The sequence below is a fragment of the Bubalus bubalis genome, chromosome X (genome assembly GCF_019923935.1).
Source record: "Bubalus bubalis isolate 160015118507 breed Murrah chromosome X, NDDB_SH_1, whole genome shotgun sequence".
NCBI classification, from domain to species: domain Eukaryota; kingdom Metazoa; phylum Chordata; class Mammalia; order Artiodactyla; family Bovidae; genus Bubalus; species Bubalus bubalis.
Window position 1 is genome coordinate 29361126 of NC_059181.1, and position 20505 is coordinate 29381630.

General features: G+C 40.3%; 1 protein-coding gene across 4 annotated transcripts in view; it reads left to right on the forward strand.

Moving 5' to 3' along the window:
• Window positions 1-20505, forward strand: part of LOC123331936 (melanoma-associated antigen B2-like) — a 175316-nt gene that overhangs the window by 147489 nt on the left and 7322 nt on the right. Inside the window, exon 1 of one of the 4 annotated variants that reach the window (XM_045164564.1) lies at window positions 15516-16789. The exons of 1 other annotated variant lie outside the window; for it this stretch is intronic. In XM_045164564.1, the coding sequence (XP_045020499.1) occupies window positions 16708-16789 (82 nt within the window). In that variant the 5' untranslated portion in view covers window positions 15516-16707. Of the gene's footprint in view, window positions 1-15515; window positions 16790-20505 lie in introns of those variants that run through there. 2 more of the 4 variants (XM_045164567.1, XM_045164566.1) reach the window with 2 other exon arrangements.

Consider the following 20505-nt stretch of genomic DNA (forward strand, 5'->3'; position numbering starts at 1 on the left):
TTCCATTAAGAAAATCACTGGGTATTAATCTTGTATCCTGCAAATTTACCAATTCATTGATGAGCTCTAGTAGTTTTCTGGTAGCATCTTTAGGCTTTTCTATGTCTAGTTTCATGCCATCTGCAAACAGTGCCAGTTTCACTTCTTTTCCAACTTGGATCCTTTCATTATTTATCATCTCTGCTTGCTGCAGCTAGTACTTCTGAAATCATGTTGAGTAAAAGTGGAGACCGTGGACATCCTTGAGATTTTCATATTAAGTGAAGTCAGAAAAAGAGAGATATCACACCACTCATGTGGAAATATAATTTTTTTTAATTGAAGGATAATTTCTTTACAGAATTTTGTTGTTTTCTGTCAAAGCTCAACATGAATCAGCCATGCTGCTGCTGCTGCTAAGTCGCTTCAGTCGTGTCCGACTCTGTGCGACCCCATGGACGGCAGCCCACCAGGCTCCCCCATCCCTGGGATTCTCCAGGCAAGACCACTGGAGTGGGTTGCCATTTCCTTCTCCAATGCATGAAAGTGAAAAGTGAAAGTGAAGTCGCTCAGTCGTGTTCGACTCTTTGTGACCCCATGAACCACAGCACACCAGGCCTCGCTGTCCATCACCAACTCCCAGAGCCTACCCAAACTCATGTCCATCGAGTCGGTGATGCCATTTAGCCATCTCATCCTTTGTCGTCCGCTTCTCCTCCTGCCCTCAATCTTTCCCAGCATCAGGGTCTTTTCAAATGAGTCAGCTCTTCGCATCAGATGGCCAAAGGATTGGAGTTTCAGCTTCAACATTAGTCCTACCGATGAACACCCAGGACTGATCTCCTTTAGGATGGACTGGTTGGATCTCCTTGCAGTCCAAGGGACTTTCACGAGTCTTCTCCAACACCACAGTTCAAAGGCATCAATTCTTTGGTGCTCAGGTTTCTTTATAGTCCAACTCTCACATCCATACAGGACCACTGGAAAAACCATAGCCTTGACTACACAGACCTTTGTTGACAAAGTTATGTCACTGCTTTTGAATATGCTATCTAGGTTGGTCATAACCTTCCTTCCAAGGAGTAAGCATCTTTTAATTTCATGGCTGCAGTCACCATGTGCAGTGATTTTGGAGCCCCAAAAAATAAAGTCAGCCACTGTTTCCCCATCTATTTGGCATGAAGTGATGGGGCCAGATGCCATGATCTTAGTTTTCTGAATGTTGAGCTTTAAGCCAACTTTTTCACTCTCCTCTTTCACTTTCATCAAGAGGCTCTTCAGTTCTTCACTTTCTGCCATAAGGCTGGTGTCATCTGCATATCGGAGGTTATTGATATTTCTCCCGGCAATCTTGATTCCAGCTTGTGCTTCTTCCAGTCCAGCGTTTCTCATGATGTACTCTGCATATAAGTTAAATAAGCAGGGTGACAATATACAGTGTTTATGTACCACTTCTCCTATTTGGAACCAGTCTTTTGTTCCATGTCATGTTCTAACTGTTGCTTCCTGGCCTGCATAGAGGTTTCTCAAGAGGCAGGTCAGGTGGTCTGGTATTCCCATCTCTTTAAGAATTTTCCACAGTTTGTTGTGATCCACACAGTCAAAGGCTTTGGCATAGTCAATAAAGCAGAAATAGATGTTTTTGTGGAACTCTCTTGCTTTTTCCATGATCCAGCGGATGTTGGCAATTTGATCTCTTGTTCCTCTGCCTTTTGTAAAACCACCTTGAACATCTGGAAGTTCACGGTTCACATATTGCTGAAGCCTGGCTTGGAGACTTTTGAGCATGACTTTACTAGTGTGTGAGATGAGTGCAATTGTGCAGTAGTTTGTGCATTCTTTGGCATTGCCTTTCTTTGGGATTGGAATGAAAACTGACCTTTCCCAGTCCTGTGGCCACTGCTGAGTTTTCCAAATTTGCTGGCATATTGAGTGCAGCACTTTCACAGCATTGTCTTTCAGGATTTGAAATAGCTCAACTGGAATTCCATCACCTCCACTAGCTTTGTTCGTCTCCATTGCTGCCCTGTAAATAAATTCTTCAGTACCATTTTTCTAGATTCTGTATACATGCATTGGAATACAATATTTATCTTTCTCTTTTTGACTTACTTCACTCTAGGTTCATCCACCTCATTAGAACTGACTCAAACGTGTTCCTTTTTATGGCTGAGTAATATTCCATTGTGTATATGTACCACAACTTCTTTACCCATTCATCTGTTGATGGGTATCTAGGTTGCTTCCATGTTCTAGATATTGTAGATAGTGCTGCAGTGAACAATGGATATATGTGTCTTTTTCAATTTTGGTTTCCTCAGGGCATATGCCAGGGAGTGGGATTGCTGGGTTACATGGTGGTTTTATTCCTAGTATTTTAAGGAATCTTTGCATCATCTTTCATAGTGGCTATATCAATTTACATTCCCACAAACAGTGCAAGAGCGATCCCTTGTCTCCACACCTTCGCCAGCCTTTATTGTTTGTAGACTTTTTAATGATGGCCATTCTGACTGGAGTGAGGTGATATCTCATTGTAGTTTTGATTTTCATTTCTCTAATAATGAGTGATTTTGCACATCTGTTCATGTGTTTGTTATCCACCTATGTGTCTTCTTTGGAGAAATGTCTGTTTAGGTCTTTTTCCACTTTTTGATTGGTTGTTTGTTTTTCTGGTATTGAGTTGTATGAGCTGCTTGTATATTTTGAAAATTAATCCTGTCAGTTGTTTCATCTGATATCATTTTCTCCCATTCTGAGGGTTGTCTTTTTACCTTGCTTATAGTTTCCTTTGCTGTGCAAAAGCTTTTAAGTTTAACCAGGTCCCACTTGTTTACTTTTATTTTTATTTCCTTTACTCCAGGAGGTGGGACATAGAGGCTCTTGCTTTGATTTATGTCATCAAGTATTCTGCCTATGTTTTCCTCTAAGAGTTTTATAGTTTCTGGTCTTACATTTAGGTTTTTAATCCATTTTGAGCTTATCTTTGTGTATGGTATTAGAAAGTGTTCTAATTTATTCTTTTACACGTAGCTGTCCAGTTTTCACAGCACCATGTATTGAAGAGGCTGTCTTTGCCCCCATTGTATATTCTTGCATCCTTTGTGAAAAATAAGTAGGTTCATGGGTTTATTGCTGGGCTTTCTATCTTGTTCCATTGGTCTATATTTCTGTTTTTGTGCCAGTACCATACTGTCTTGATGATTGTAGCTTTGTAGTATAATCTGAAGTCAGGAAGGTTGATCCCACCAGCTCCATTCTTCTTTCTCAAGACTGCTTTGGCTATTTGGGGTCTTTTGTGTGTTCCATATGAATTGTGAAATGTTTTGTTCTAGTTCTGTGAAAAATGCCATTGGTGATTTGATAGGGATCACATTGAATCTGTAGATTGCATTTGGTAGCATAGTCATTTTCACAATATTGATTCTTCCTACCCAGGAACATGGAATATCTCTCCATCTGTTTATGTCATCTTTGATTTCTTTCATCAGTGTCTTATAATTTTCTGTGTACAGTCATTTTTATCCTTAGGTAAGTTTATTCCTAGATATTTAATTCATTTTGTTGCAGTGGTAAGTGGGATTGACTCCTTGATTTCCCTTTCTGATTTTTCATTGTTAGTATATAGAAATGCAAGTGATTCCTGTGTATTGATTTTGTATCCTGCAACTTTGCTAAATTCACTGGTTAGTACTAGTAATTGCTGATACTATCTTTAGGGTTTTTTAGGTACAGTATCATGTCATCTGCAAACAGTGAGAGGTTTACTTCTTTTTCGATCAGGATTCCTTTTATTTCTTTTTCTTCTCTGATTGCTGTAGATAGGACTTCCAGAACTACGTTGAATGATAGTGGTGAAAGGGGACACCCTTGCCGTGTTCCTAATCTTAGGGGGAATGCTTTCAATTTTTCACGATTGACAATAATGTGTGCTGTAGGCTTCTCATATATGGCCTTTACTATGTTTGGGTAGGTTCCTTCTATGCCCATTTTTTGAAGAGTTTTAATCATAAATGGGTGCTGAATTTTGTCAAAGGCTTTTTCTGCATCTATTATCATTTTTTTATGTTTCAGTTTGTTAATATGATGTATCACATTGATTGATTTGCATATAATGAAGAATTCTTGCATCCCTGAAACAAACCCAACTTGATCATGGTGTATGAGCTTTTTGATGTGTTGCTGAATTCTGTTTGCTAAAATTTTGTTGAGGATTTTTGTATCTATGTTCATCAGTGATATTGACCTGTACTTTTCTTTTTTTGTGTGTTGTCTTTGTCTGGTTTTGGTATCAGAGTGATAGTGGCCTTGTAGGATGAGTTTGGAAGTGTTCTTTCCTCTGCAATTTTTTGAAAGAGTTTTAGAAGTATAGGCATTAGCTCTTCTCTAAATGTTTGATGGAATTCTCCTGTAAAGCCACCTGGTCCTGGGCTTTTGTTTTTTGGAAGATTTTTAATCACAGCTTCAACTGCAGTGCTTGTAATTGGGTCATTCATAATTTCTATTTCTTCCTGTTTTATTCTTGGAAGATTGAATTTTCTAAGAATGTGTCCATTTATTCCAGGTTATCCATTTTATTGCCATACAGTTGCTCATAATAGCCTCTTATACTCCTTTGTATTTCTACAATTATCTACATTATTGTAACCTCTCATTTTCATTTCTAATTTTATTGATTTGATTCTTCTCTCTTTTGTTCTTGATGAGTCTGGCTAAAGGTTTGTCAGTTTTATCTTCTAAAAGAACCAACTTTTAGTTCTATTAATCTTTACTATTATTTCTTTCAATTCTTTTTCAATTATTTCTGCTCTGATCTTTATAATTTCTTTCCTTCTTCTAATTTTGGGATATTTTTTGTTCTTCTTTTTCCAGTTGTTTTAAGTGTAGAGTTAGGTTGTCTATTTGATGTTTTTCTTGTCTTTTGAGGTAGGATTGTATTGCTATAAACTTCCCTCTTAGAACTGCTTTTGCTGCATCCCATAGGTTTTCAGTTGTCGTGTTTTCATTGTTACTTGTTTCTAGAAATTTTTTTTATTTCTCTTTTGCTTTCTTCAGTAACCTGTTGGATATTTAGAAACATATTATTTATTCTCCATGTGTTTCTGTTTTTTAAAGATTTTGCTTGTAATTGGTATCCAGTCTCATAGCTGGAGAAGGCAATGGCACCCCACTCCAGTACTCTTGCCTGGAAAACCCCATGGACGGAGGAGCCTGGTAGGCTGCAGTCCATGGGGTCGCTAAGTCAGACACAACTGAGCAACTTCACTTTCACTTTTCACTTTCATGCATTGGAGAAGGCAATGGCAACCCACGCCAGTGTTCTTGCCTGGAGAATCCCAGGGACGGGGGAGCCTGATGGGCTGCAGTCCATGGGGTCGCACAGAGTCGGACACGACTGAAGCGACTTAGCAGCAGCAGTAGCAGCAGCAGCAGCAGTCTCATAGCATTGTTGTCAGAGAAGATGCTTGATATAATTTCAGTTTTCTTAAATTTACTGAGGTTTGATCTGTGACCCAGGATGTGGTCTATCCTGGAGAATGTTCCATGTGCACTTGAGAAGAAGGTGTATTTTTCTGCATTTGGATGGAATGTGCTGAAGATATCAATGAGATCCATCTCATTTAATGTATCATTTAAGACTTGTGTTTCCTTATTAATTTTCTGTTTTGATGATCTGTCCATTGGTGTGAGTGGGGTGTTAAAGTCTCCTACTATTATTGTGTTACTGTCAATTTCTTAATGGCACCCCACTCCAGTACTCTTGCCTGGAGAATCCCATGGGTGGAGGAGCCTGGTAGGCTGCAGTCCATGGGGTCGCTAAGAGTCAGACACGACTGAGCGACTTCACTTTCACTTTTCACGTTCATGCATTGGAGAAGGAAATGGCAACCCACTCCAGTGTTCTTGCCTGGAGAATCCCAGGGACGGGGGAGCCTGGTGGGCTGCTGTCTATGGGGTCGCACAGAATCGGATACAACTGAAGTGACTTAGCAGCAGCAGCAGCAGCAGTGTTTGTCTTATGTATTGAGGTGCTTCTATGTTGGGTGCATAGATATTTACAATTGTTATGTCTTCCTCTTGGATTGATCCCTTGATCATTATGTAGTGTCCTTTCTTATCTCTTGTAATCTTCTTTATTTTAAGGTCTATTTTGTCTGATATGAGGATTGATACTCCAGCTTTCTTTTGCTTCCCGTTTGCATGGAATATATTTTTCCATCCTCTCACTTTCAGTCTATATGTGTCTTTAGGTCTGATGTGGGTTTCTTGTAGATAGCATATATATGGGTCTTGTTTTTGTATCCATTCAGCCAATCTGTGTCTTTTGGTTGGAGCCTTTAATCCATTTATATTTAAAGTAATTATTGATATATATGCTCCTATTGCCATTTTCTTAATTGTTTGGGTGTGATTTTGTAGATCTTTTTCTTCTGTTCTATTTCCTGACTATATAAGTCCTTTTAACATTTGATGTAAGTATGGTTAGGTAGTACTGAATTCTCTTAACTTTTGCTTGTCTGAAAAGCTTTTTATTTCTCCATCAATTTTGAATGAGATCCTTGCCGGGTACAGTAATCTTGGTTGTAGATTTTTCCCTTTCAGAACTTTAAATTTAAAATTTTTAACTTTAACTTTAAAATTTTTCCCTTTCACAACTTCCCTTCTGGCCTGCAGAGTTTCTGCTGAAATATCAGCTGTTAAATGTCTGGGGTTTACCTTGTATGTCACATGTTGCTTTTCCCTTACTGCTTTTAATATTCTTTTTTTGTGTGTGTTTAATCTTTGTTGGTTTGATTAGTATGTATCTTGGCATGTTTCTCCTTGGATTGATCCTGTATGGGACTCCTTACACCTCTTGGACTTGATTGGCTATTTCCTTTTCCATGTTAGGGAAATTTTCAACTATAATCTCTTGGAAAATTTTCTCCTACCCTTTCTTTTTCTCTTCTTCTTCTGGGACACCTATAATTCGACTGTTGGTACGTTTGATATTGTCCCAGAGGTCTCTCAGACTATCCTCAGTTCTTTTCATTCCTTTTACCTTATTCTGCTCTTCAGAAGTTATTTCCACCATTTTATCTTCCAGCTCTCTGATTCGTTCTTCTGCTTCAGACATTCTGCTCTTGATTCCTTCTAGCATATTTTTAATTTCAGTAATTGTGTTGTTTGTTTCGGCATGCTTATTCTTTAATTCTTATAGAGCTTTGTTAGTTGATATTTGAATTTTCTCCATTTTGTTTTCAAGGTTTTTGATCATCTTTACTCTCATTATTCTGAATTCTTTTTCAGGTAGTTTGACTATTTCCTCTTCATTTATTTGGACTTCTGTGTTTATACTTTGTTCCTTCACTTGTGTAGTATTTTTCTGCCTTTCCTTTCTTTTTTGTTTGTTTGTTTGAGGTCTCCTTTTCCCAGGCTTCAAGGTTGAATTCTTTCTTCCTTTTGGCTCATGCCCTCCTAAGGTTGGCCCAGTGGTTTGTGTAACCTTGTATATGGTGAGATTTGTGCTGAGATGTTTTGTTTGTTTGTTTGTTTGTTTTTCCTCTAATGGGCAAGGCTGAGTGAGGTTGGTAATCCTGTCTGCTGATGATTGGGTTTGTATTTTTGTTTTGTTTGTTGTTTAGATGAGGTGTCCTGCAGAGGGTGCTACAGGTGGTTGGGTGATGCTGGGTCTTGTGTTCAGGTGGTTTCTTTTGTGTGAGTTCTCACTATTTGATACTCTCTAGGGTTAGTTCTCCAGTTATCTAGGGTCTTGCAGTCAGTACTCCCATTCCAAAGGTTCAGGGCTTGATCTCTGTCAGGAATGAAGATTCCACAAGTGATTTGTTATGGCATTAAATGAGATTAAAACAAATACTCAAAAACAAGAAGCCAAAGATGAACCCCAGGCAAATGGCAGTTACAAAATCAGGCAAATAATAATTAAAATAATGGAATATACACATATACATATAAACCCATAAGCAAAATCAAAACAGTCCGATGAAAATAAAGTACAATAGATTGACCCAACAAACAAAAGAAACCAAAAATTATATCTACAATTTAAGAACAAAGCTTACTAAAGCACAAACTGGAAAACAAAACTAAAGCAAGATGGCAAGTGGAGAATAAAGCAATGAAAACAAAAGTAACAAACGTGTTGAGAGGAAAGGAAAGAAAGAATAGATATGCAAAGTTAAATAGAGGTAGATAAAGAAGATTTATATACATTAAAGAATAACTGCAAGGGGGAAAGAACAGTAGGAAAAGCAAACAAAGGCATATATGTAGAATAAATAATAATAGCTTTAAAAATTAAAATAGAAAAAACAAAGAAAGAAAGAAAAAAAAAAAAGGAAAACTCCACAGAACTGCAAAAACCCAATGTAGAGGCAGAGGTTTATAATAACAGAAAAAAGTGTGACTAAAAAAAAAAACAAACCAAAATCTTAATTAGATTTAATAGCGCCTATAAAATTGAAAATTACAACAGGGGTGGGGGGAAGAAAAAGAAAAACATCCAAAAGAATCTACAGAACAAGTCAAAACATAAGAATAATGAATGTTTTCTTGAGTCACTGCTGTCAGAGTCCTTTCCCTCGCTGGGAGTCACAGTCCACCTCACCTCCCTAGGATGCCCTCCAACACTGTGCTGGTCTCTGGACCTGATGTGGGGGCAGCTCAGATTCTAATCTGGTCCTACTACTCTGTGTTCTTGCCTCCAATGTCCACAGCTATCAGAACTAGTGCATTTTCTTTTGTGGGAGCTCTCAATGACCTTTTATATATTCCATAGTCACAGAGTCTGCCTAGTTGATTGTGTGGATTTCATCTGCAGCTTGTACAGCTGGTGGGAAGGTTTTGGGTCTTCTTCCTTAGCCACACTGCCCCTGGGTTTCAATTGTGGTTTTATTTCCACCTCTGCATGTGAGTCATCCACTGGGGTTACTCCTGAGGCTGCCCTGGAGGACTGAGGTCTGCCCCAATGAGGGCCAGATGTGGAGGTGGTGCAGCTGCTTGGGTCACAGGGGTTCTGGCATCACCAGGTACTCAGGAGAGTTGGTAGCTAGGGCAGCAGGAAATATAGTGCTCTAGAGGGGTATGGCAACCAGTATTGGCCAATACACTCCAGTATTCTTTCCTGGCTAACCCCCCTGACAGAGAAGACTGGCAGGCTACAGTCCACAGGGTTGCAAGAGATGGACATGAATGGAGCAACCCTACATGCATGGACACAAGCCTGTTTTTCCTGTGGCAGCTTAGCCCCAGTGAGGGTTGATTGTGAAGGTGGCACAGCTACTTGGGTTGTGGGGACCCTGGCATCACCAAGTGTGCAGGGACACGGACTGCCTCCACTGCAGGAGTTGTGGCCCTATCAGAGTCTTTTTTCGAGCTTCTTGTAGCTGGTGATCAGAAGGCCTCTTTGGCCAGTCTTTCTCTGTAGCTCTTCCCATTCAGGCACTTAGAGGGCTCCCTTACCTGTGGGCCTTCTCTGTTGTGTACATTAGGCACATAGCGGGTCCCCCCCGGGCTGGGGCTCTACTCTGTAGATTGGCATGTCAGGCACTTAAAGGAGCACCCTGGGTGCGATCCTATTCTGTAGTTCAGTGCGTCAGGCGTTTGATGGGCCAGCCTTTGTATTCTTCAGCTGTCGATGCTGGCATGTTGGGCGAAAGAGGCTATGGTGATGGCTCCACTCTCTATATGTGGCTCAGTAGTATTGCCTTGCTTCCATGGCTGCCTGTATTTCCTCCACAGGCATTTCCCACCACAATCTCCTCTCACATCCCCCCAGTTGTTCTCTCCATGGTCAACAGCAGCCCTCGCCATAGGATTCCTCCACAATCCCTAAACTCCAGTTCCCAGCTGCTGTGCCTTCTAGGGGACCTGCATCCCTGTCTGGGGTATGTATGGGTGCGGCAAGGACTGTCTGATTCTCATTCCATTGAGGCTGCCACAGATCAGCTGTTTCACTCTCAGCCTTAAATGTTTCTCCTCTGACTCAGACAGTTGCCCTGATGTGGGGATCAAACCCCTGCTTCGGTGCCCCCACCCGCCGAGGGCAGGTCCAGTCCTACTAACACTCCTGTTTTTTCCCCTAGTTCCTTCCTCCTATCAAGTTTTGCCTGGTTCTGTATATTCTTTACTGCTGGTCAGGGACTCCTGTCCACTCTCAGCTGGTGTTCTGCATGCACTTCTGTGTCTGAAGGTGTATTTCTGATGTATCCATGGAGAGAGATGTACTCCACATCCACCTATTCCTCTGCCATCTTGTTCTCATCTGAAAATGTAGTTCTTTAAAAAAAATTATACGAATGAACTTCTTTAGAAAATATAAACAGACTGAACAGATATCAAAGGCAAAGTTATGGTTACCAAAGAGGAAATAGGAGAAAACGTGTCAGGGAGGGATAAATCAGGAGCTTGGGATGAACATATACATACTACTGTATATAAGGTAGATAACCAACAAGGACCTACTGTATAGAGCAGGAAACTCGATATTCTGTGATAACTTATATGAGGTAAGATTCTCTAAAAGGATGCATATATGTATATGAATAACTGAATCACTTTGCGGTATACCTGAAACTAACACAACATTGTAAATTAAATATACTCCAATAAGATTTAAAAAAGAAAATCACTGAGGAGAAAGATCTGTCTGGACAGGTTTTAAGGCAGATGAAAGTACCCTATTCTGGACGAAATGCCATAAAGTACATTCATTGGTTAGGAAGGGAAATGAGCTCCAGGATTTGAGACAGAGATAGGCTAATTCTATGATTTTGTGCAAATGTCATCAGGTTTTTGTGCAAATGATCAGGACTCCCCTAACCTATAGAGCTGCTAACCCTGAGCTTTAAAGGGAAACAATAAACATCATGGGCCAGTGTTTCAGTTGTACAACAAGACGGCTGGATAGCATGAAACCTTGGGGGGGATTGGTTTCATCAGTGCTTTGTCCCTGAATTCAGGAAGTACCTTGCCAGTAAGGGACTGCCTTTTAAAATTCTTTTGATATTGGACAATGCCCTTGGTCACCAAGAACCCTGTGAGTTCAACACCAAAGGCATGAAAGTGGTCTCCTTTCCTCTAAACACAACATCTTTAAGTCAGCCTATAGATCAGAGGGTCAAAAGGACCTTTCAGGCTCATTACACAGGGTACTGTATGGAAATGATTGTTAATGCTATGGAAGAGAACCCTGATAGAACATCATGAACTCTGGAAGGATTACACAAGTGAAGATGCGATTGTTGTTACCAGAAAAAAAAAAAAAAAAAAAAAAAACACATGAAAGCCCAAAACAATAAATTCCTGCTAAAGAAAACAGTCCAGTTGTCGTGTATGCCTTCACAGGATTTGTGACAGAGTCAAGGAAATCATGAAAGAGACTGTGGATATGACATGAAAGGGTGGGAGGGGGTGCAGAGTCCCAAAATACAGATCTTGGAAAAACCCAAGAGCTAACAGACACTACAGCAGAGGAATTAACAAAATACCACTTGATGGAGATGAATGGTTCCGAACCAGAGCTGGATGATGAGGAACAAGATGTAGAAGAAGCAGTGCCAGAAAACAATTGACATTAGACAATCTGGCAGAAGCATTCTGAGGACTCAAGACTGCTTTTGACTCTTGTATGGCATGGAACCTTCTATGATAAAGGCACTGAAATGAAAGCAAATGGTGGAAGGAGGACTGATAACACACAGAAACGTTTTTAGAGAAATGAAAAAGCAAAATCTTCAGACAGAAATTACAATGTATTTCCATAAAGATACACTGAGTGTGCCTGCTTCCTCTGCCTCCCCTTCCACCTCCTCTGCTCTTCCATCTCTGCCACTCATCAAGGTCAACCCCTCCTCTTCCTCCTCCTCTTCAGCCTACTCAGCAAGAAGGTGTGAGGAATGAAGACCTACATGATGATCCACTTCCACTCAATGAGTAGTAAATAATCATTGTGCCATATGGGTAATCAACTCATCTGTTGAGTATGTGTGTGAGTGTCTTTGTTCTAAGAGCTAATAACTGTAGGCAAGGACTGTATGAGATGTTTCTGTGGCATCATCTTCATCATCACCACCAGCTAAGTATTCATCAGGTAGAACATTGCGTGCAAGACTTGTATTGAAATGGATAGCCTACCATTGCATAGGCAGAAGGTGAGTGATATTTAATATAAAATTAATAATGTTTCATTTTTTTACTGTTTTATGACTTTACTTTCAAGGAATTATATTACTGTACATTGTCCTACCTCTCTCTTGTGAATGGATAAACATAAATGCATATCAGGCTGTCATCACAGGTGTTTTCTCTTAAAGTAACAATGTTTTCAGTACTCTATTATAAATATGACCATAATAGTGTATGATATAAAAAAATTTTAGTGATTCATTCACTACTGTATATTCTCAGCTACCACGAAGCAATCCTATCAAGTACTCTAGGCTGCTGCTACTGTTACTTCTAAGTCACTTCAGTCGTGTCCGACTCTGTGCGACCCCATAGATGGCAGCCCACCAGGCTCCCCCGTCCCTGGGATTCTCCAGGCAAGAACACTGGAGTGGGTTGCCATTTCCTTCTCCAATGCATGAGAGTGAAAAGTGAAAGTGAAGTCGCTCAGTCATGTCCGACTTTTAGCGACCCCACGGACTGCAGCCTACCAGGCTCCTCCCATCCATGGGATTTTCCAGGCAAGAGTACTGGAGTGGGGTGCCATTGCCTTCTCCGACACTAGGCTACTATAAAGCAATTATATTTCTTCTTCTTCATGATCAATGCTTGAATCATTATATCTGTAACTAAATATGAATTTCTTTTCACATTATGTTTTCAGTTTTGATATATAGTGTCTTGTATCTATAGTCTTTTGTGTCAGTAAGACAATATAGATGTAGGTACTGACAGACAATTCTTGTAAATGGATGCTGTAATCCTGTAGTATTGATAAACACAGTACTGTTAATATATTTTCTCTTATGATTTTCTGAATAACATTTTGCTGTCTCTAGCTTACTTTAGCATAAGTATACAGTAGAAAATACTTATAGTATACAAAATAAGCATTGAGCCTTTGTCAGTCAGGCTTCCAGTCAACAGTAGGTTATTATTAGTTACGTGTGGACAGAGTCAAAAGAATACAGGGGGTTTTGACTGCATGGGGGTTTGGTGCCTCTAAACTCCACATGATGCAAGGGTTAATTGTTTATCCAAAGGAAGTGAAATCAGTGTCTCGAAGAGACATCTTCACTCCTGTGTTCATTGCACCATTATTTACAATAGCCAGTATATGGTAACAACCCAAATATCTACCAACAGATATATGGATAAAGAAAATGTGGTAGACACAGACAAGGAGATATAATTTCACCTTAAAAAGGAAAGAAATGTTGTTATATGGGACAACATGGAGAAACCACAGGGACATTATTCTAAATGAAATAAGTCAGTCACAGAAGGACAAATGCTGCATGGTTCCACTTATATGAGGTATTTAAAGTCTTTAAACACATAGAAACACAGAGGGGCCACAGGAGGGAGAAATGGGCAGTTGCTTTGCACTTGGTATAATGTTTCAGTTATTCAAGATGAATAAATTCCAGAGATTTGCTGTGCAACAGTGTACCTGTTTTTAACCGTACTGTGCTGTGTGCCTAAAATTTTAAGAGTAGATTTAATGTTAAATGTTTTTACCACAACAATAATTTGAAAATTTGATTGCCCTGCTCTCCAGTAGAGAGTAAGCTGATTAAGTGCAAGCATTTAGAAAAGAACTCTTTTATACTGTTGGTGAGAATGTCAATGGGTAAAGCCACTGTGGAAAACAGTATTAAGGTTCCTCAAAAAATTAAAAATTGAATTACCATATGATTCAGCAAACCACTTCTGGGTATCTATCCAAAGGAGTTAAAATTACACTCTCCAGGAGATATCAGTATTCCCGTATTTGTTGCAGCATTATTCACAATAACCAAAACAGGGAAGCAGCCTAAATGTCCTTTGATGGATGAATGGATAAATATATGGTATATACATATCATGGAGTGTTGTGTGTGTGTGTTCTCAGTCACTCAGTTGTGTCTGACACTTTCTATCCCATGGACTGTAGCCCACGAAGCTCCTCTGACCATGGGATTTCCCAGGGAAGAATAGTGGAATGAGTTGCCATTTCCTCCTCCAGGGGATCTTCCCAATCAAGGGATTGAACACAAGTCTCCTGTGTGTCCTAAATTGGCAGGTGGATTCTGTACCACTGAGTTACATGTGAAGCCTATAATGGAGTATTATTCAGCCTTAAAAAAAAAAGGAAACTTTGTCATTTGCAATAACAGAGATGACCTAGAAGACATTGTGCTAAGTGAAATAATCCAGACACAGAAGGAGAAATAGATGATATCACTTAAATGAGGAATCTAAAATAGGCAACCTGATAGAAGCAGAGTAGGATGGTGATTGCCAGGGGCTGGGAGGAGGTGTAATGAGGAAGTGATTGTCAAAGGGCACTGATTTTCAGTTATATACAGTGAATAATTTCTAGAAATATACCGTGTAGCATAGAGCCTATAGTTAACAATTCCATATTGTACACTTAAAGATTTTCTAAAAGGGTAGATGTTACATTAATTGTTCAGGGAGTCTTATCCACTGGATCACCAGGGAAGTTCTGAGAATGAGCTTTTTGGATGCTTACTAGTACCGTGGATGGTTTGTGTTTAAAAAAAAAAAAAAAAGGAACAACAGCAACCACCAAAACAACGTCTAGCCCCTGCCCGTTGAATTTTAGAATCTAGGAGGTACCATTACATAAAAATATGGTGAGATACTCTCTGACCAAAAGCAGCAGTCCCCAACCTGCAGGCCTTGGACCAGTACCTCCTGTGAGATCAGCAGTGGCATTTACATTTGAAATAAAGTTCACAATAAATGCACTGTGCTTGAATTACCCCAAAACCATCCCCCACTCCAAGTCTGTGGAAAAATTGTCTTCTACAAAACCAGTCCATGGTGCCAAAAAGGTTGGGGACTGCAGAAAGAACAAGTCAAAAGCAGGGGTAAGCGGGGGCAGGCAGTTGGAGTTGAAAGCAAGTGTAAAGGGCCTGCAGTGAGGCAGTTTGGAGCCTTGTTGTTTGTTGTTCAGTCATTAAGTCATGTCCCACTCTTTGTGACTCCATAGACTGCAGCTCACCAGGCCTCTCTGCGCTTCACTGTCTCCTCGAGTTTTCTCAAACTCATGTCCATTGAGTCAGTGATGCCTTCCAACCATCTTCTCCTCTGCTGCCCCCTCCTCTCCTGCCCTCAATCTCTGTTTCCTAGCATCGGGGTCTTTTCCAATGAGTCGGCTCTTCACATCAGGTGGCCAAAGTATTGGAGCTTCAGCTTCAGCATCAGTCCTTCCAATGAATACTCAGGGTTGATTTCTTTTTGGATGGACTGGCTTGATCTCCTTGCTGTCCACGGGACTCGCAAGAATCTTCTCCAGCACCACAGTTTGAAAGCATCAATTCTTCAGCACTCTGCCATCTTTATGGTCCAACTCTCACATCCATACATGACTACTGGAAAAACCATAGCTTTGAGTACAGGGACCTTTGTCGGCAAACGGATGTCTCCGTTTTTTAATACACAGTCTCGCTTTGGAGCCTTAGGAAAATGCAAAGCCTTCAGCGAGAGGTCATTTCAAGGGAAGTTGCCTGGTGGGCTACTCCAGACAGTGGGAGTGGTGAGCCCGGTCAGATCCTCAGATGGAGGGCCTCAGAGAATCCACAGTCTCCTGGACTGGTGACCTTTACACTGAGTTGAGGGAGCCAGAGACCTCTCCTTAAGGACCTACTCGATTATTTTATCTTGTGTGTAATTGGGCAAATTCTAGATTTCTTGTTGGTACTTAAATGCGTGGAAATATTCATTAATTAGATGAAAGGGTATCTGAGAGGGAAGATACTGGTCAATGACAAAAATTCTAAGAGCTCTGAGTTGTTTCCAGCTGGGAAAGATTCTACCTCAGGCACATTCTATGTCACATCCTGTGGTGGGAATGTTACATGATTGTCCTTGCTAGGCAACATTTAGTGCACTGTGATTATCTTTGTCTTGGAGTTGGGATAATGTGCTGGAGTTCAGGGGGCTAGTGAAACAGCATGTGAAACAATTGACCAGTTTAAACTGGTTTGACCTTCTCAAATAGATTGTTGATTAGTCATACCTTGAGTCATTTTACAAAGAAAGAACTGCAAGTGTCTAAGAGGGAACACATGACCTCAGGATGACCCCGGAGCCAAGCTCTTCAGTCTGCAAAACTCAAGAGAAGAGAAATATTGTCCCGGGCCATTTACAAAGTGAGAAGTCCTTCAATGAGGAAAACCTGGCTTCCTGTAACCTGAGTAGCTGAAATGAAATTGAAGACTAGCCAATTAGCTTCCAATAGAAATTCCCGAGACCCCTTAAATTGCACCCAGGCTCCTGGATTGGAGAGAGATCTGATACCTTGCATCCTGCATTGGTTGGCCTTGCAGTAAAGCTCTTTTCTCTAAAGCTCTTGCCATAAGTGTTGACTTCTCTTAGCATCCGGCAGTGAGCCCATGTTCCGTGAGTTTGGGCAGCCTTATTGAGGTTTAGGACTTGTGACCATCTGCTTGATGCACTGTAGCCCCTGATGGGCCCTCAACACCAACCCTGAGTGGCCACCTATACTGAGTTTGTCTAGAGAGTTGGCTCTCGGGTTCCTGTTTGCTAGCCATGGCACTCTGGGCTCCTCTGGCTTCTGGGGCTCCTTTCACTTTTAAGGAAGGAAACAGCTCCTGGATCAGACATCTTTGGGGTGAGTAAACTCCTTAAAATATGCCTGTAACTAAATGTGCTATATGAAGTTAGAATGTGCCTGTAGTCTAATAATCTCATCAGGACTGTGTGTTAGAGAGGATGAGACGGTTGGATGGCATCACTGACTCAATGGGCATGAGTTTGAGCAAACCTGAGGAGAAAGTGAAGGGCAGGGAAGCCTGGTATGCTGCAGTCCATTGGGTTGCACAGAGTCAGACGTGACAAATTGAAGAACGACACCACCACTGTGGGTTAGAGTCCCACCTAGGAGAGTTTCTTCTGTCTGATTAGAATCCTAAGGCTACAGTCGTGGGTTAAAGACCCACCCAAAAGAGGACAATGTCAGAGGTTAGAGCTACTGAGGTGCTCAAATGATTGGGTTAGAGTTCTGAACACTGGCTTAAGGTTCCAGGCCTTTGGATTTAATTGCCTATGTTTGTCTGTGTCTGACTCTTTTATGTGTTGGGATTGGCTAATAGGAGTTGGCTATAATGGCACCCCACTCCAGTACTCTTGCCTGGAAAATCCCATGGATGGGAGGAGCCTGGTGGGCTGCAGTCCATGGGGTCGCTAGGAGTTGGGCACGACTGAGCGACTTCACTTTCACTTTTCACTTTCATGCATTGGAGAAGGAAATGGCAACCCACTCCAGTGTTCTTGCCTGGAGAATCCCGGGGATGGGGGAGCCTGGTGGGCTGCCGCCTATGGGATCGCACGGAGTCGGACGCGACTGAAGCGACTTAGTAGCAGCAGCATGGGATGAATGTGGCGAGACTTTATTCAACCTGTAATTAATGAGGGTCCTCTGAATCCGGAGATAAAACACCTTGCTCCTCGCCTGGACATCTTGCTCTATGGAGGTGATGGGGGTTTTCCCCTTTGCCTAAGGTGACAGCACAGAGGTATTGTTACAGATGGATATTCTTTTTTTAAAAAAAAAATTTGTTGCAGATTTGTTGATTTACAATCTTATGTTAGTTTCAGGTGTCCAGCAAAGTGATTCAGTTACACATATACTCAATCTTTTCCAGATTCTTTTTCCATATAGGCTATTACAGAATATTGAGTAGAGTTCCCTTTGTTATATAGGAGGTCCTGTTCAGTTATCTATTTTCTATATTGGTTGTGTGTGTATGTTCATCTTAAGCTTCTAAAGTATCCCCCCCAACAAAGTTCTCCTTTGGTAACCATAAATCTCTTTTCAAATTGTGGGAGTCTGGTTCTGTTTTTTGAATAAGTCCATTTGTGTCATTTTAAAAAATTAGACTGTACCTATGAGCAATATACTGTGGTATTTGTCTTGGTCTGACTTCTCTCATTATGACAATCTCTAGATCCATCCATGTTGCTGAAAATGGCATTCTTTCAGTCTTTTTTATGGCTGAGTATTCTTCCATTGTATTTATGCATCACATCTTTTTCATCTGTTGATGGACCTGTAGGTTGTTTCCATGTCTTGGCTCTTGTAAACAGTGCCCCAAGGAACATGGGGGTGCTTGTTCCTATTCAAGTTATGGTTTTCTTCGGATATATGCCCAGGTAGTCTATTTTTTATTTTTTTTAATTTTTTTAATTTTTTGGCCATTTAACATATTTTTAATTTTATTTTATTTTTAAACTTTACATAACTGTATTAGTTTTGCCAAATATCAAAATGAATAAAATTTATTGGAGTATAGTTGTTTTACAATGTTGTGTTAGTTTTAGGCATATAGCAAAGTAATGCTGTTATATATATATATTAATTCATTTTCAGTTTCTTTTCTCATGTAGGTTATCCCAGAATATTGATTAGAGTTCCCTGTGCTATGCAGGAGGTCCTTATTGGTTATCTATTTCATAAATAGGGGTGTGTGTACGTTGATCCCAAGCTCCTGATTTATCCCTCCCTCCTACATTTCCCTTTAGTATCCATAAGTTCGTTTTCAGGATCCGTAAGTTTTCTGTTTTGTATTAAGTTCATTTTATCACTTTTTAAAATTAGATTCCACATATGAAGGATATATTTGTCTTTGACTTACTTCACTTCCTATGACAATCCCTAGGCGCATCCATGTTGCTGCAAATGGCATTCTTTCCTATGGCTGAGTAATATTCCTTTGTATTTCTGGACCACATGTTTATCTACTTCTCTGTTGATGGACATTTAGGTTGTTCCCATGTCTTAGGTATTGTAAATATTGCTGTAATTTACATTGGGGTGATTATTCCATTTTTGAATTATGTTTTTCTCAGGATATATGCTCAGGAGACAGATTGCTGGATATTATGATGGTATTATTTTTCTATTTCATTTTATTGAGTATAATTAATTTAAAATGTTGTGTTAGTTTCAGGTATATAACAGAGTGATTCAGTTATACATACACATATTCACTCATTTTCAGACTCTTTTGTCATACAGATTACTACAGATTATTGAGTACAGTTCCCTGTGTTATACAGTAGGTGCTTTGGGGTTATTGCTATTATATATATTAGTTGTAGATGTGGGCTTTCCAAGTGGCACAGTGGTAAAAAATCACCTGCCAATGCAGGAGAGACAAAATAAGTGGGTTCAGTCCCTGGGTCAGGAAGATCCCCTAGAGCAGGAAATCACAACTCACTCCAGTATTCTGAACTGGAAAATTCCATGGATGGAGGGTCCTGGTGGACTACAGTCCATGGAGTCACGAAGAGTCAGACACATCAGTCGTGTATGTTTATCTCAGGCTCCTAAAGTGTCCCTCCCCCAGCATGTCTCCAGTGGTAATCATAAGCTTGTTTTCGATATCCATAAGTTGGTTTCTATTTTGTAAATGAGTTTATTTGTGAAGTGAAATGAAAGTCGCTGTCTTATCTGACTCTTTACAACCCCATGGCCTATATAGAATTCTCCAGGCCAGGATACTGGAGTGGGTAGCCGTTCCCTTCTCCAGGGGGTCTTCCCAACCCCAGGATCAAAGCCAGGTCTCCCACATTGCAGGTAGATTCTTTACTAGCTGAGCCACCAGGGAAGCAAGTTCATTTGTGTCATTTTTTAAAAATTAGATTCCACTTACGAGTGATAACATATGATATTTGTCTTTCTCTGTCTTTTTTTTTTTTTTTTCTGGTAGACAATTTATTTTTTTTTAATTTTATTTTATTTTTAAACTTTACATAACTGTATTAGTTTTGCCAAATATCAAAATGAATCCGCCACAGGTATACATGTGTTCCCCATCCCGAACCCCCCTCCCTCCTCCCTCCCCATTCCATCCCTCTGGGTCATCCCAGTGCACCAGCCCCAAGCATCCAGTATTCTCTGTCTTACTTTACTTATTATGACATTCCCTAGGTCCATCCATGTTGCTGCACATGTCATTAATTAATTCTTTTTATGGCTGAATAATATTCCATTGAATATATTTACGACAAATGCTTTATTCATTCCTCTGTTGATGGACATTTAGGTTACTTCCATATCTTCGTAAATGTAAATAGTGCTGCAATGAAGATTGGCATGCATGTATATTTATGAATCATGGTTTTCTCTGGATATGTACCAGGAGTGGGATTGGTAAATCATATGGTAACTCTATTTTTCGTTTTTCAAGGAACTTCCATAATGTTCTCCGTAGAGACTGTGTCAGTTTGCATTCCCACCGAGAGTGCAACAGTGTTCCCTTTTTTCCATACTCCATCATTTGTTGTTTGCAGATCTGGGGATGAAGACCATTCTGGCTGGTGTGA